This window comes from Hypanus sabinus, chromosome 3, assembly GCF_030144855.1.
Source record: "Hypanus sabinus isolate sHypSab1 chromosome 3, sHypSab1.hap1, whole genome shotgun sequence".
Taxonomy (NCBI): domain Eukaryota; kingdom Metazoa; phylum Chordata; class Chondrichthyes; order Myliobatiformes; family Dasyatidae; genus Hypanus; species Hypanus sabinus.
This window is the reverse complement of record NC_082708.1, coordinates 191973232-191990313: the sequence shown is the minus strand read 5'-3', so window position 1 is coordinate 191990313 and position 17082 is coordinate 191973232. Positions and strand designations below refer to the sequence as shown.

The window sequence follows — 17082 nt, the reverse complement described above, 5'->3', positions numbered from 1 at the left end:
TAGTGTTGTGGAGGCAGAGTAGCTACAAAAGGACTTAGGAGAATTGGTAAAGAAATAGCAGATGGAATATGGTGTCAGAAAGTGTATGGCCATGCACTTCAGTAGAAAAAATAAAAGTGTAGACTCCTTTCTAAATGGAGAGAAAATCAAAAATCTGAAGTGTAAAGGGACTTGGAGGTCCTTGTGCAGGAGTCCCTAAAGGCTACTTTGCAGGGTGTGTCTGTGATGAGGAAGTCAAATGTAACGTTAGCATTCATTTCAAGAGGACTAGAATATAAAAGCAAGGATACACATTTGAAAAGTTATAAGGCTCTAGAGATGCCTCATTTAAGAGTGTTGTGAGCATTTTTGGGCCCCTTATCTGAGAAAGGATGTTCTGATGTTGGAGAGGGTTCAAAGGAGATTCACAAGAATGATTCTGCCATTAAAAGGCTTATCACATGAAGAGCTTTTGATGGCTCTGGCTCTGTACTCACTGGAAGTTAGAAGAATGAGGAAGGGGATCTCATGGAAACCTATAAAATGTTGAAAGGCCTTGACAGAGAGGATGTGGAGATGTTGTTTCCTATGTTGGGAGAGTCTAGGACCAGAGAACACAGACTCAGAATGGAGGATAGACCTTTTAGAAAGGAGATGAGGAGGAATTTCTTTAGCCAGAGAGTGGTGAATCTGTGGAATTCTTTGCCACAGGCAGCTGTGGAGGCCAAGTCATTTGGTACATTTAAGGCAGAGGTTGATAGGATCTTGATTAGTCAGTGAATGGAGGGGTACAGGGAGAAGGCAGGAGACTGGCGGCTAAAAGCAAAAGGGACCAGCCATGATGAAATGGCTGAGCAGACTCAAACGGCCGACTGGCCAAATTTTGCTCTATATCTTATCGCTCCACACTCATTGCATGACGTATTAAAAGCAATTTTCCACTTTTCAGTCCACTTGCAGTCGAAGAGGCTGTGGACCGACATTTGGGAATGAGATTGGGAAGTAGGGTGGCCAGCGGGCAGTTCTGTCTCTCGTGGCGGATGAAGTAAAGCAGACCACAATTCACGTTGGGCTTCACCAATGTCGACGAGGCCGTACCTTACCAACCAACAAAATCCTTCAACACCGCTGTCCAATCTCCCTTTGCCTTCTCTACTGACAGCTGCCATCTATCTACATTCACCTTTCATCCCCGGTAATTCTCTGTCACAACCTGAAATGCTGGTGCACACAAAGGTACTGGGACAAGTAAGAGTAATATCATACCCCCCTGTTGTTACAGGTCCTGTCACAGCCTTCCACGTCAAACATTGCCACATTCTGGCACTTGCCATCCAAACAAGCCTGTGAACAGAAAAAAGGATGTTAGTGCATCACAGTGTCTGTGTTATTAGCTTTAGTTCAGAATCCCCTACAATGGGATGGGGTCAAATCTGGTCATCCATGAGGCTGATCAGAAAGTGCCATCCGCTGCCCTCTACTCTACTCCCAGTACCCTGATGCTGCACGTGCAGACTCCATCTACAAGTTCTCAGATGATACCACCGCGATGGGTCAAGTCTCAAATAAGGACAGGTCTAAGTGCAGGAAGGAGACAGAGCTCAGCAACACGTTGTTATGACAACATTTCCCCTAATGTCAGCAACAGAGCTAATCATTGCCTTCAGAAAGGGGATCGGTGCACATTCCTATTTACCACAATGATGTTGAGGTTGAAAGAGTTAATGGATCCAGGTTGCTCAGAGTAACCCACAAGATACTGGAGCCGAATTAAGCTATTTGGCCTATTGTCTGTGCTATCATTTCATCATGGCCAATTCAATTTTCCTTTCAGCCCCAATCTCCTGCCTTCTCCATGTATCCCTTCATGCACTGACCAATCAGGAACCTATCAACCTCTGCCACAAATATACATAAAGACTTGGCCTCCACAGCTGCCTGTGGCAAAGAATTCCAGAGATTCACTCATCTTCTTTTGAAAAGGACACCCCTCCATTTTGAGGCTGTGTTGTTTGGCCTTACACTCTCCCAGCTCCGTCCTCTCCACATCTACTCGAACAAGGCCTTTCACTATTCGATAGGTTTCAATGAAGTCACTCCTCAATCTTCTGAATTCTAGTGAATAGAGGCCCAGAGCCATCAAATGCTTTTCATATGACAAGACATTCAATTCTGGAATTATTTTCATGAACTTCCTTTGAACCGTCTCCAGTTTCAGCACATCCTTTCTAAGATAAGAAGCTCAAAACTGTTCACAATACTCCTAGTGAGGCCTCACCAGTGCTTTATAAAGACTCAACATTACATCCTTGCTTTTATATTCTAGTCCTCTTGAAATGAATGTTACATTGCATTTGCCTTCCTCACCACTGACTCAGCCTGTAAATTAATCTACAGGGAATCATGCAGAACAACTCCTGAGTCCCTTTGACCCTCAGTTTCTTTTTGTGTTTTCTCTCCATTTAGAAAATAGTCAACCCTTTAATTTCTTCTAGCAAAGTGCATGACCATACACTTCCTGGCTGTATTCTATCTGACATCTCTGCCCATTCTCCTAAGCTAAGTTTCTACTTCCTCAATACTACCTGCCCCTCCACTCATCTTTGTATCATCTGCAAACTTTGCAACATAGCCGTTAATTCCATTACCCAAATCATTGACATATAACGTAAACAGAATCAGTCCCAACACAGACCCCTGTGGAACACCATGAGTCACCGGCAGCCAATGAGAAAAGGCTCCCTCTATTCCCACTCTTTGCCTCCTGCCAATCAGCAACTGTTTTATCCCTGCTAGAATCTTTCCTGTAATTCCGTGGGCTTGTAGTGTGATAAGCAGCCTCATGTGTGGCACCTTGTCAAAGGACTTCTGAATATCCATGTACGTAACATCAACTGATTCTCCTTTGCCTGTCCTGTTTGTTATTTCTTCAAAGATGTCCAACAGATTTGACAAGCAAGATTTTACCTTAAGGAAACTGTGGCTCATTTTATCATGTGCTTCCAAGTACATTACACAAGGAGGAATGCCTTCTCTCAGAGAGTGGTGAGAGTGTGGAATGGGCTGCCAGTGCAAGTGCTGGCTCTGGGTTTGGTTTCAACACTTACAAGAAATGTGGGTAGATATGTGAATGGGAGGAGTATGGATGGCAATGAGGGCTTGTGGATGGGGAAAGGTAGACTATTTAATGGTTTGGCATGGACTAGATAGGCTGAAGGGCCTGTTTCTGTGCCGTGTGCTGTCTGGGACTGTATTTGGTGCTGTTTTGCTTGGGTATGGTTGAATGAACTAAGGACTTGGAGCCTCACACAGACAAGGCTTATGGATGCAACATCATGTTTTTTATGGAGACGTGGCTAAACAGTGATGTCCCAAACAATGTGGTGGAACTGAAAGGGTGCACGGTCTTCAGGGCTGAGAGAGCAGCGACGGGTAAAAGTAGGGGAGGTGTTTTATGCATCTGCGTGAATCGAGTATGGGGCACTAACTCTACCATTGCTGACACTTACTGCTCTGATGATCTGGAATACCTGAATATTAATTGCAGACCCTTTTATCAACCGTGAGAGCTTACATGCATCATTGCTGTCGCAGTTTATGTTCCACCGAATGCTGATGCCAAAGTAGCCATGACAGGCCTCAGTGCCACTATTAGCAAACTGCAGACATTGCATCCAGACGGAGCCTTTATTGTCACTGGGGACTTTAATCATTGCAACCGACATACCAAGATTTTACCAAAATGTATCATGCACCACGAGGGGAAATAAAACCTTAGATCATGTCTTAGAAATGTGGCTAATGCTTACAAAGCCACTATCCTCTCCCACATGGGACAGTCTGACCCAAGTACAGCCCGGTCATTAAAGGTGTGAAGCCCACAATGAAGACTATTAGATCTGGCTGGAGGGTGCTGACTCTGCTCTTCAGCACCAATCCCAGCGCACAGACTGGAGCCCGTTTGCTGTCCATGCCAACACAGACTCTCAGATTAACATCGACTTCTATACCAACTCTGTCCTTGAGCACATCAACAAGTGTGTAGATAGAGTGACATCACAAAAACAAATAAAAATTTTCCCCAACCAGAAACCATGGATGAACACAGGTTCACCTCCTGCTCAAAGCCAGAGATTCAGCTTTCAGGTCTGGAGACCGGGAGACTTACAGCTCAGCCAGGGCCAACCTGAGGAGGGGAATCTCTCAGGCTAAACACACACACAAACAGAGAATCGAGGAGCATTTCAACTCCTCGGACCCCTGGTGCATGTGGCATGGTATACAGATTATTACAGACTTCAAACCACCTAGTACTGTGCCCCCTTCCAGCTCTGCTCCCCTCCCTGATGAGCTCAATTACTTCTACGCTCGCTTTGACCGAGAGAACAAGGAGGTCACCCTCAAAGCGGGTCTCCCACCCGGTGAACTGCCTCTCTCACTTTCCAACTCTGAAGTCTGCGCCACCCTGAGCAGGGTGAACGTACGGAAGGCAGCTGGTCCTGATGGAATACCTGGTCGTGTGCTCAGAGTTGGTGCAGGGCAGTTGGCCGAGATCTTCACAGACGTTTTCAATCTGTCCCTGGCCCAGGCAGTTGTTCTCACATGCTTCAAGATCACCACCATCGTGCCAGTCCAAAGCATTCCACTGCCACAGGCCTGAATGACTTCCACCCAGTTGCACTCACCCCCATCATTACAAAGTGCTTTGAGAGACTAGTTCTATCACATCTGAAATCCTGTCTGCCCACGACCCTGGACCCCCATCTATTTGCCTTTTGCACCAACAGGTCAATAGAGGAAGCCATCTCCATGGCACTCACTGCAATGACCCACCTGGACAGCCCCAACTCTTACGTCAGAATGCTGTTCATTGACTTTAGTTCAGCATTCAATACTGTGACCCCCTCCAAGCTGATCGCCAAACTTCACCAGCTTGGCATCAGCTCATCCCTCTGCAATTGGAGCTTGGACTTTCTAACTAACAGACCCCAATCTGTTAAGTTAGACAACCTCTCCTCCTCCACTCTCACCCTGAACACTGGCGTGCCTCAAGGCTGTGTGCTGAGCCCTCTTCTGTACTCTCTTTTCACCTATGACTGTGTTCCTGTACATGGTTCTATCTCCATAATCAAGTTTGCAGACGACACCACGGTGGTTGGCCTGATCAGAGGGGATGACGAGACGGCCGACAGGGATGAGGTCCAACACCTGGCCGCGTGGTGTGCCGACAACAACCTGGCCCTTCACCCAGAAGACCAAGGAGATTATTGTGGACTTCAGGCATGCTAGGAGCCACACTCATGTCCCCATCTACATTAATGGAGTTGTAGTGGACCGTGTATCAAGCTTCAAATTCCTGGGTGTCCACATTTCCGAGGATCTCACGTGGTCCCTGAACTCCTTCATCCCGATCAAAAAGACACATCAGCACCTTTATTTCCTGTGGAGCATCAAGAAAACTCACCTCTGTCCCAGGATACTGATGGACTTTTACTGCTGTACCATTGAGGGCATACTCACCAACTGCATCTCAGTGAGGCATGGCAATTGTCCCGTATCGGACCGCAAAGCACTCCAGCGGATGATGAAAACTGCCCCGTGGATTATCAGCACCCAATTGCCCACCATTGAGAACATCTACCGTAAACGCTGCCTGAGCAGGGTGAAAAGCATTACCAAGGATGCATCTTACCCTAACCATGGACTTTTGACTATCCTCCCATCCGGTAGACACTACAGGAGCCTCCGCTCCCACACCAGCAGGCACAGGAAGAGCTTCTTCCCTGAGGCTGTGACTCTGCTGAACCTCACGTCACAGCGCTAAGCAGTATTGCACCCATATTACACACACAAAGTGCTGGTGGAACACAGCAGGCCAGGCAGCAACTATAGGGAGAAGCACTGTTGATGTTTCGGGCTGAGACCCTTCATCAGGACTAACTGAAAGGAAAGTTAGTAAGAGATTTGAAAGTAGTGGAGGAAGGGGAAAATGCGAAATGATAGGAGAAGACCGGAGGGGGTGGGATGAGGCTAAGAGCTGGAAAAGTGATTGGCAAAAGTGATACTGAGCTGGAGAAGGGAAAGGATCATGGGACGGGAGGCCTCAGGAGAAAGAAAGGAGTGGGGGGAAAGCACCATAGGGAGATGGAGAACAGGCAAACAACTAAATATGTCAGGGATGGGGTAAGAAGGGGAGGAGGGGCATTAATGGAAGTTAGAGAAGTCAATGTTCATGCCATCAGGTTGGAGGCTACCCAGCTGGTATATAAGGTGTTGTTCCTCCAACCTGAGTTTGGCTTCATTTTGACAGTAGAGGAGGCCATGGATAGAAATATCAGAATGGGAATGGGACGTGGAATTAAAATGTGTGGCCACTGGGAGATCCTGCTTTCTCTGATTAAAATGTGTGTGTTGTTTGAATTTCCAGCATCTGCAGATTTCCTCGTGTTTGCACCCATATTGTACTGTCACAGTACTTTTATTTTTATGTGCTGTAGCACTTACTTTTTATTTGCAGTTATTTTGTAAATAACACTATTCTTTGCATTTCTGGTTAGATGCTAACTGCATTTCATTGGCTTTGTATCTGTACTTGGCACAACGACAATAAAGTTGAATCTAATCTAATCTAATGACAATTAAGCTTGAACTTGAAGTTGGTCCCTGGGGTGTTTGAGGATACAACCCCAGCTCCTGCTTGGTGATCTCTGCTCACACTCTGTGATCTAAAGTCACTCACCTTGCTGGTCCCACACCTGGTTCCCTGGTGGACAAGGTCGTCACTATTGGCATCACCTAATGTTGCGAAGATTGCCCGACAGGAATACTTCACACCTTTGTAAACCAGTGAGCTGGTTACCGTGGTGATGCTTCCTCCTCGTAGCGGAGTTGCGTTTCCACCATTGCACTGGATTTTCCCACACTGGACATCCCTGCAGGAGAGACGTTCAGACAACGCGATCATTGTGCATACAAGGACAGAATGGCACCTCCCTGAGGCCAGGCTAACATAGCGATTGATGTACAAATCGACACCAGCATGCAGCCATGTGCAATCAAACAGGCCCATGAAATTCCCCCATTTCTGCTTCCCCACCCTGTACTGGTGAAACTGAGTGACCGTCCCGCTCGGAAAACACCCTCCACCCATCCACGTGGGTCTGAGTGACCACCCCCCCTTACTCAGGAACAACCCCACCTCCTCGACACAAAACACCTTCACCCCCGTGTCCCTCTGACACTCAGTGACCTCTCTCTGGGGGAGCACCCCCACCCCCCCGTGTCCCTCTGACACTCAGTGACCTCTCTCTGGGGGAGCACCCCCACCCCCCCATGTCCCTCTGACACTCAGTGACCTCTCTCTGGGGGAGCACCCCCACCCCCCTGTGTCCCTCTGACACTCAGTGACCTCTCTTTGGGGGAGCACCCCCACCCCACCCCTGTGTCCCTCTGACACTCAGTGACCTCTCTCTGGGGGAGCACCCCCCCTCCCGTGTCCCCGTAATAGATAGGAATAGATAGGCGTTTCTGCGGCTGCAAACGAGACTCCAGGATGGTATGTTGCCTCCCTGGTGCAAGGGTCAAGGATGTCTCTGAGCGGCTGCAGGACATTCTGGAGTGGGAGGGTGAACAGCCAGTGGTCGTGGTACATATAGGTACCAACAATATAAGTAAAAAATGGGATGAGGTCCTACAAGGTGAATTTAGGGAGTTAGGAGATAAACTAAGAAGTAAGACCACAAAGGGAATAATCTCTGGGTTACTACCGGTGCCACATGCTAGTCAGAGTAGAAATAGGAGGATATTTCAGATGAATACGTGGCTTGAAAAATGGTGCAAGGGAGAGGGATTCAAATTTCTGGGGCATTGGAACCAGTTCTGGAGGAGGTAGGACCGGTATAAACAGGACGGTCTGCACCTGGGCTGGACTGGAACCAATGTCCTAGGGGGAACGTTTGCTACTGCTGTTCAGGAGGATTTAAACTAATGTGGCAGGGGGATGGGAACAAGTGCAGAGAGACAGAGGGTGTAAAATGAGGGTAGAAGCAAAAAGTAGTAAGGTGAAAAGTAAAAGTGGCAGGCAGGCAAATCCAGGGCAAAAATCAAAAAGGGCCACTTTTCAACATAATTGTATAAGGGCTAAGAGTGTTGTAAAAACAAGCCTGAAGGCTTTGTGTGTCAATGCGAGGAGCATTCGTAACAAGGTGGATGAATTGAACGTGAAGATAGTTATTAATGAATATGATATAGTTGGGATCACAGAGACATGGCTCCAGGGTGACCAAGGATGGGAGCTCAACATCCAGGGATATTCAATATTTAGGAGGGATAGACAGGAAGGAAAAGGAGGTGGGGTAGCGTTGCTGGTGAGAGAGGAGATTAATGCAATAGAAAGGAAGGACATTAGCCTGGAGGATGTGGAATCGATATGGGTAGAGCTGCATAACACTAAGGGACAGAAAACACTGGTGGGAGTTGTGTACAGGCCACCTAACAGTAGTAGTGAGGTTGGGGCTGTCATTAAACAGGAAATTAGAAATGCGTGCAATAAAGGAACAGTAGTTATAATGGGTGACTTCAATCTACATATAGATTGGGTGAACCAAATTGGTAAGAGTGCTGAGGAAGCGGATTTCTTGGAAAGTATGCAGGATGGTTTTCTGAACCAACATGTCGAGGAACCAACTCGAGAGCAGGTCATTCTAGATTGGGTATTGAGCAATGAGGAAGGGTTAGTTAGCAATCTTGTTGTGCGAGGCCCCTTGAGTAAGAGTGACCATAATATGGTGGAATTCTTCATTAAGATGGAGAGTGACATAGTTAATTCAGAAACAAAGGTTCTGAACTTAAAGAAGGGTAACTTTCAAGGTATGAGACGTGAATTAGCTAAGATAGACTGGCAAATGATATTAAAGGGTTGACGGTGGATATGCAATGGCAAGCATTTAAAGATCAAATGGATGAACTACAACAATTGTTCATCCCAGTTTGGCAAAAGAATAAACCAGGGAAGGTACTGCACCCATGGCTGACAAGGGAAATTAGGGATAGTATCAATTCCAAAGAAGAAACATACAAATTAGCCAGAAAAAGCGGCACACCTGAGGACTGGGAGAAATTCAGAGTTCAGCAGAGGAGAACAAAGGGCTTAATTAGGAAAGGGAAAAAAGATTATGAGAGAAAGCTGGCAGAGAACATAAAAACTAACTGTAAAAGCTTTTATAGATATGTGAAAAGAAAAACATTGGTTAAGACAAATGTAGGTCCTTTACATTCAGAGACAGGTGAATTGATCATGGGAACAAGGACATGGCAGACCAATTGAATAACTACTTTGGTTTTGTCTTCACTAAGGAGGACATAAATAATCTTCCAGAAATAGTAGGGGACCAAGGGTCTAGTGAGATGGAGGAACTGAGGGGAATAAATGTTAGTAGGGAAGTGGTGTTAGGTAAATTGAAGGGATTAAAGGCAGATAAATCCCCAGGGCCAGATGGTCTGCATCCCAGAGTGCTTAAGGAAGTAGCCCAAGAAATAGTGGATGCATTAGTGATAATTTTTTAAAACTCCTTAGATTCTGGATTAGTTCTTGAGGATTGGAGGGTGGCTAATGTAACCCCACTTTTTAAAAAAAGGGAGGGTGAGAGAAACCAGGGAATTATAGACTGGTTAGCCTGACATCGGTGGTGGAGAAAATGCTAGAGTTGGTTATCCAAGATGTGATAACAGCACATTTGGAAAGCAGTGAAATCATCGGACAAATTCAGCATGGATTTGTGAAAGGAAAATCATGTCTGGTGAATTTATAGAATATTTTGAAGATGTAACTAGTAGAGTAGATAAGTGAGAACCAGTGGATGTGGTATATTTGGATTTTCAAAAGGCTTTTGACAAGGTCCCACACAGGAGATTAGTGTGTAAACTTAAAGCACACGGTATTGGGGGTATGGTATTGATGTGGATAGAGAATTGGTTGGCAGACAGGAAGCAAAGAATGGAAGTAAACAGGACCTTTTCAGAATGGCAGGCAGTGACTAGTGGGGTACCGCAAGGCTCAGTGCTGGGACCCTAATTGCTTACAATATATATTAATGATTTAGATGAGGGAATTAAATGCAGCATCTCCAAGTTTGCGGATGACACAAAGCTGGGCTGCGGTGTTAGCTGTGAGGAGGATGCTAAGAGGATGCAGGGTGACTTGGATAGGTTAGGTGAGTGGGCAAATTCATGGCAGATGCAATTTAATGTGGATAAATGTGAGTTTATCCACTTTAGTTGCAAGAACAGGAAAACAGATTATTATCTGAATGGTGACTGTTTAGGAAAAGGGGAGGTGCAACGAGACCTGGGTGTCAGTGCACACCAGTCATTGAAGGTGGGCATGCAGGTACAGCTGAAGGTGAAAAAGGCAAATGATATGTTGGCATTCATATCAAGAGGATTCGAGTGCAGGAGCAGGGAGGTTCTACCGTTGTTGTACAAGGCCTTGGTGAGACCATACCTAGAGTATTGTGTACAGTTTTGATCCCCTAATCTGAGAAAAGACATTCTTGCCATAGAGGGAGTACAAAGAAGGTTCACCAGATTGATTCCTGTGATGGCAGGACTTTCATATGAAGAAAGATTGGATCAACTAGGCTTATACTCGCTGGAATTTAGAAGATTGAGGGGGGATCTTATTAAAATGTATAAAATTCTAAAGGGATCGGACAGGCTAGATGCAGAAAGATTGTTTCCAATGTTGGGGAAGTCCAGAACGAGGGGTCACAGTTTAAGGAGAAAGGGGAAGCCTTTTAGGACCGAGATGAGGAAAAACTTCTTCACACACAGAGTGGTGAATCTGTGGAATTCTCTGCCACAGGAAACAGTTGAGGCCAGTTCATTGGCTATATTTAAGAGGGAGTTAGATATAGCCCTTGTGGCTAAAGGGATCGGGGGTATGGAGAGAAGGCAGGTACAGGGTTCTGAGTTGGATGATCAGCCATGATCATACTGCACTTTGGATGTGGCCTCACTAGTGTCTGGATAGATGCAGTAAGACTTGACTACTTTTATTCTCCAAACCCCTTGAATAAAGGCCAGCTGTCTGTACTAGTTGCCACAGCCAAAGGCTGGCCTTCTCTACCACAGGGCTCTCTGCAATGAGCCAATTATCTAGTCCAACACACACAAAATGCTTGAGGAACTCAACAGATCAGGTGCTGTCTATGAAAAGGAACAAGCAGTCAATGTTTCCGGTTGTGATGAAGTTTTTCATCCCAAAACATCGACTGTTTATTCTCCTCCATATATGCTGAAATCTTCCAGCATTTAGTGTGCATTACTCGGGATTTCCAGCATCTGTAAAATCTTCTGTATTTATGAATAACTAGTCCTGTCTCTTTCCCAATGACTGATGGAGGTACTATTTCCTCATCGCTGAACAGAGGAATCATTGGGAAGAATTCTTCTGATATATTCAGAAATTAGCCTTCAAGCTGATCTTTGCCACTCTGATTTGTCCAGTATAAATGTTTTTTATTCCTGAGGAGGCTGATTCACCTCTTCCTATTCCAATCTCCAAGACAACAATTAGAGAAGCTGCCTAACTTCTCAAATAATTTTATTTCCAGCTAATAATTTGATGTTTCTGAACATCAGGGGAAGATAATTCCTTTCAACATAATCCTCAGTTTAGAAAGATTCCAAAGCACACTGTGTGATCTAAGGATGTGAAAAATCCAACCCTAACAGATATTAACCAACCCCCTTGTTCAAACAAAATTCACCACACCACTCACAGGATAGACATCACCTTGTCTAAATTCCGTTTGTTAAATTGTATGCAGATTCAACTTCCCTAACGTGATTTATACAAAGTGCATCTGGGAGAAATCTTTCAATATGTAATCACAAACGAGAGAATCTGCAGATGCTGGAAATCCAGGCAACACACACACAATGCTGGAGGAACTCAGCAGGCCAGGCAGCATCTATGGAAAAGAGTAGAGCTGACGTTTCAGCAGGACTGAAGGGTCTCAGCCTGAAACATCGACTGTACTCTTTTTCATAGATGCTGCCTGGCCTGCTGAGTTCCTCCAGCATTTTGAAAGTTTTGGGTGGGGAGATATCCCAGCCTTATGGTTTTGGCAGGATCAAAATCAGACACACCCTCGACGTATAGAACATAGAACATAGAACAGTACAGCACAGTACAGGCCCTTTGGCTCACAATGTTGTGCTGACCCTCAAACTGCCTCCCATTTCACCCCCTACCTTAAATTCCTCCATATACCTCTCTAGTAGTCTCTCAAACTTCACTAGTGTATCTGCCTCCACCACTGACGCAGGCAGTCCATTCCACGCATCAACCACTCTCTGAGTGAAAAACCTTCCTCTAATATCCCTCTTGAACTTCCCTCCCCTTACCTTAAAGCCATGTCCTCTTGTACTGAGCAGTGGTGCCCTGGGGAAGAGGCACTGGCTGTCCACTCTGTCTATTCCTCTTAATATCTTGTACACCTCTATCATGTCTCCTCTCATCCTCCTTCTCTCCAAAGAGTAAAGCCCCAGCTCCCTTAATCTCTGATCGTAATCCATACTCTCTAAACCAGGCAGCATCCTGGTAAATCTCCTCAGTACCCTTTCCAATGCTTCCACATCCTTCCTATATTGAGGTGACCAGAACTGGACACAGTACTCCAAGTGTGGCCTAACTAGAGTTTTATAGAGCTGCATCATTACATTGCTTATCTTAAACTCTATCCCTCCACTTATGAAAGCTAACACCCCATAAGCTTTCTTAAATACCTGTGCGGCAACTTTCAGGGATCTGTGGTCATGTACCCCCAGATCCCTCTGCTCCTCCACACTACCAAGTATCCTGCCATTTACTTTGTACTCTGCCTTGGAGTTTGTCCTTCCAAAGTGTACCACCTCACACTTCTCTGGGTTGAACTCCATCTGCCACTTCTCAGCCCACTTCTGCATCCTATCAATGTCTCCCTGCAATCTTTGACAATCCTCTACACTATCTACAACACCACCAACCTTTGTGTCGTCTGCAAACTTGCCAACCCACCCTTCTAACCCTACATCCAGGTCGTTAATAAAAATCACAAAAAGTAGGGGTCCCAGAACAGATCATTGTGGGACACCTGTATGAAACCTGAGAAAGGTGGGTTTCTCGCCACAGAGTCCAGTGGCTGTTAGTGAGGAGCTAACAAGATGGTTTTCCGGAGACGCCCAGTAAAAGGGGGTTTCATTGCTTTTATTTTGAATAATTCTTATATCAATGTAATTGTTTAGAGATTAGAACTAGGGGACATAACCTCAAGATTCAGAGGAGTAGATTTAGGATGGAGATGAGGAGAAACCGCTTTTCTCAGAGAGTGGTGAATCTGTGGAATTCTCTGCCCAATGAAGCAGTGGAGGCTACCTCAGTAAATATATTTAAGACAAGCTTGGATAGATTTTTACATAGTAGGGAATTAAGGGTTTTGGGGAAAAGGCAGGTGGGTGGAGATGAGTCCATGGCCAGATCAGCCATGATCTTATTGAATGGCGGAGCAGGCTCGACAGGCCAGATGGCCTACTCCTGATCCTATTTCTTATGTTCATATGTTGGTATGCTTCCTAGTGACAACTCTGTGTGTGTGTGTGTGTGTGTGTGTGTGTGTGTGTGTGTGTGTGTGTGTGTGTGTGTGTGTGTGTGTGTGTGTGTGTGCGTTCGTGCGTGTGTGTGTGTGTGTCCGTGCGTGCGTGCGTGCGTGTGTGTGTGTGTGTGTGTGTGTGTGTGTGTGTGTGTGTGTGTGTGTGTGCGTGTCTTTCTGCGATTCTGGAACACTCTGGAAGTTTCTTTAATATTTCATTATTCAAATGGGGCTTTCGGATTGGCTGACTCTTATCTACAAATATGTATGGAATGTTAACTTTATAAAACTCTGGTTAGGCCATCACATCCACAGTATTGTGTACAGTTCTCGTCGCCCCACTATAGGAAGGAGGTTGAGGCTTTGGAGAGGCTTTGTAGAAGAGGTTTAGTGGGCATGTGCTATTACGAAAGCCTGGATAAACTTGGGCTGTTTTCTCTGGAGTGCCAGAGGCTGAGGGGAGATCTGAGAGAGGTTTACAAGATTATGAGAGACATAAATAGAGTGGCAGAGAGTATCTGTTTCCCAGGGTTGAAATGTTTAATACAGAGGGCATGCATTGAAGGTGACACTGGCTAGATTTTTCACTCAGAGTTGTGGATGCCTGGTATGGTGGTAGAGGCTTTCAGGAGATGCTTGGATAGGCACGTGGATGTAAGGAAGATGGAGGGCTAAGGACATGGTGTAGGTAGGAGGCATTAGTGTTTGGGTGTTTAGCTAGCTTGGTACAACATTGTGGGCTGAATGGCCTGTTCCTGTGCTGCATTGTTCTGCATTTCTTACCAATGTGTATAAAACGAGCTGACCATGCAGTGGCACCATCTTTCTGCTTCACATAGTCTGTATCCAATTCTCTGTTCCAGCAAGACAATAAAACAATGCTGAAACATTGCCTCTGTCCTGACTTCTGAAAGAAGCTTGGGTTCAAAACATCAGAGTGCCACAGATTCACTCCAGCCACTCGAGGGTTTTCCCTTTGAGAGCACTGACCAGTTTTTCTAGGGCTGCTCCATGCCACGTGGAGAAGTGAGGGCACAAAGACGGGGTGGGGGGCACTCTCATCTTGCCCCTGGAATTCAGCTCCTTGGCAAATGCAGACTCACACTCTGATCCAGCAATCCATGAGAAACGTGCGTGGTGTGAAAACAAATTTGAGTTTTGCAAATATGCGTCGTATGATCAGTTCAGCTTGTTCTGATGTGACAGATTATCAGTGTTTTTATAACTGGAATTGTCCACAAGAGCACAAGCTGCTTATTTACTCTCACAACAAAGGTGCAGGGCTAACAGTGTTACTCAGATCAGAATCGTACTGCAATACCTACTTGGACTGGCATGCAATATAGTTATTGTTCTCATCTTGACCACAGTTCCCGTACTTGTTCCCTTGTTCATTGGTAACTTCATAGCAAAGCTTTTCAGCGGATTTCGCACCTATCGAAGGGAAATGGGACAATAATGCACTTTACACTCACCACCAGGCCTTCTGGCATCTACAACATGCTTGAACTCCTGCTGTACTGAGTGAGCAGGGAAGGTGGGGAAGCATTTTCTCTGATTCATTGCTCAGGATCTGGGTGTTATAGATAGTCAGAGACTGGTTGACCAGAAACTCATCTGCTCCATGCCACGCTATTATTCTGCCTACTCTTATCACCAGAGGGCTCCATACCCTTCCTTACAGTGTATGTATCCAAACTTCTCTTAAATGTTACAATCAAACCCACATTCACCACTTCTGCTGGCACACTCTCACCACCACCACCTGAGTGAAAAGCCCCCCCATATTCCCCTTCAATATTTCACCTTTCACCCTAAGCCTATGACTTCTAGATCCAGTCTTACCCAACTTCAGTGAAATGCAAGCAGGCTCTTTCCGCTATCTATGCCCTTCATAATTCAGTCTACCTCTATCATATATCCTTTCATTTTCTACACTGCTGGGAATAAAAGTCCTAGCCCATGCAAACTTCCCCTAAAACTCAGATCTTTATGTTCCAGCATCATCCTTTTAAATTTTCTCTGTATCCTTTCAATCTTACTGACATCTTGCCTGACTGGAACATACACTGTCGTGTACAATTTCAAATGGTATGGCCAGCATTTAATGTCACTCAGAAGATGGGGTGGGGTGTATAGGAGCCACTGTGGAATTCTCAACCCTAGAGGCTGTGGAACCTCGAACATTCATCCAGTTCAAACTGGGGACTATCAATGTCCAGCTATGAACAGAGTTAAGAAACACAAGGAGGGTGTAGGAGAATGCCCCTGAGGAATAATGAAGAGGTGTTAAGAGCCATTGTGGATGATCAGCCATGATCACAGTGAATGGTGGTGCTGGTTTGAAGGGCTGAATGGCCTACTCCTGCACCTATTGTCTATTGTCTAAAAGACCTTATCCTGGTCCTATTTCTTGTGTTCAGCATTGAGGTAGTCCTGTGTTTCAGCCTCAGAATAGAGGGATATCCTCGATTAAAAATTGGACATGGTGACTGTGAGAAGCTAGTACTCACCTGGACCCCAGATGTCCTGGCATTGCTGATCCACAGACTGGCAGGTCCCTTGGCTGCAGTAGAGATTTCCTTCGCTGCACGTGTGACCATCTTTCACGTACTGATTGTTAGGGCAGTCCTGGGATTGGCCTGTGCAGAACTCTGGCAAGTCACATTCTCCTTGCTTTGGTCTACAGACCGTGCCTGCTGGCAGGAACTGAGGAGAGGGCAGCAGTGAGATCCAGATTCCCTTGATTATCACACCATGGCAAGCTCCGCTAGTTCCATATTAGGCACTCGGCTCTCCAGCACTGAGGACCCCTTCAAAAGGTGAAGCCTCAAAAAGACAGCATCCACCGTTAAGGACTCCCATCACCTCCATCATGGAGGAGGTACAGGAGCTTGACAACACCCATGCAATGTTTCAGAAACAGCTTCTTCCTCTCTGCCATCAGATTTCCAAATGCACAACAAACCAAGAACACTATCTCAGTATTTTTGCTTTTTTTGTACTACCTATTTATTTAATCTTTAAAATATATATCTGATTGTAATTTGGCACTTCAGGTAAGATAACACCAGAAGATACAACAGAATTAGGCCATTTGAACCATTGGGTCTGCTCCACCACTTTATCATGGCTGATCCAGTTTTCCTCTTAGCCCCAATCTCCTGCCTTTTCCCCACATCTCTACATGCCCTGGCCAGTCAAGAACCTATCAACTTCAGCCTTAAATATACATAAATATTTGGCCTCCGGAGCTGCCAGTGGCAATGAATTCCATAGATTCACCACTCTCTGGCTAAAGAAATTCCTCATCTCCATTCTAAAAGGGTGCCCCTCTACTCTGAGGCTGTGTCCTCTGGTCATAGACTCTCCCACCATAGGAAACATCCTCTCCACATCTACTCTATCAAGGCCTTTCAACATTCAATAGGTTTCAATGGTCAGCCCTCATTCTTCTGAATTCTGGTGAATA

The 17082-nt window shown here is 45.6% G+C and overlaps 1 protein-coding gene across 3 annotated transcripts in view; it reads right to left on the bottom strand.

Moving 5' to 3' along the window:
* Positions 1-17082, bottom strand: part of LOC132392013 (disintegrin and metalloproteinase domain-containing protein 12-like) — a 265513-nt gene that overhangs the window by 31395 nt on the left and 217036 nt on the right. For all 3 annotated transcript variants that reach the window (XM_059965910.1, XM_059965912.1, XM_059965911.1), the window contains exons 14-17: positions 16124-16319; positions 14936-15044; positions 6719-6911; positions 1246-1323 (exon numbers count right to left, since the gene is read on the bottom strand). In XM_059965910.1, coding sequence (XP_059821893.1) covers positions 1246-1323; positions 6719-6911; positions 14936-15044; positions 16124-16319 — 576 coding nt within the window. The remainder of the gene's footprint in view (positions 1-1245; positions 1324-6718; positions 6912-14935; positions 15045-16123; positions 16320-17082) is intronic.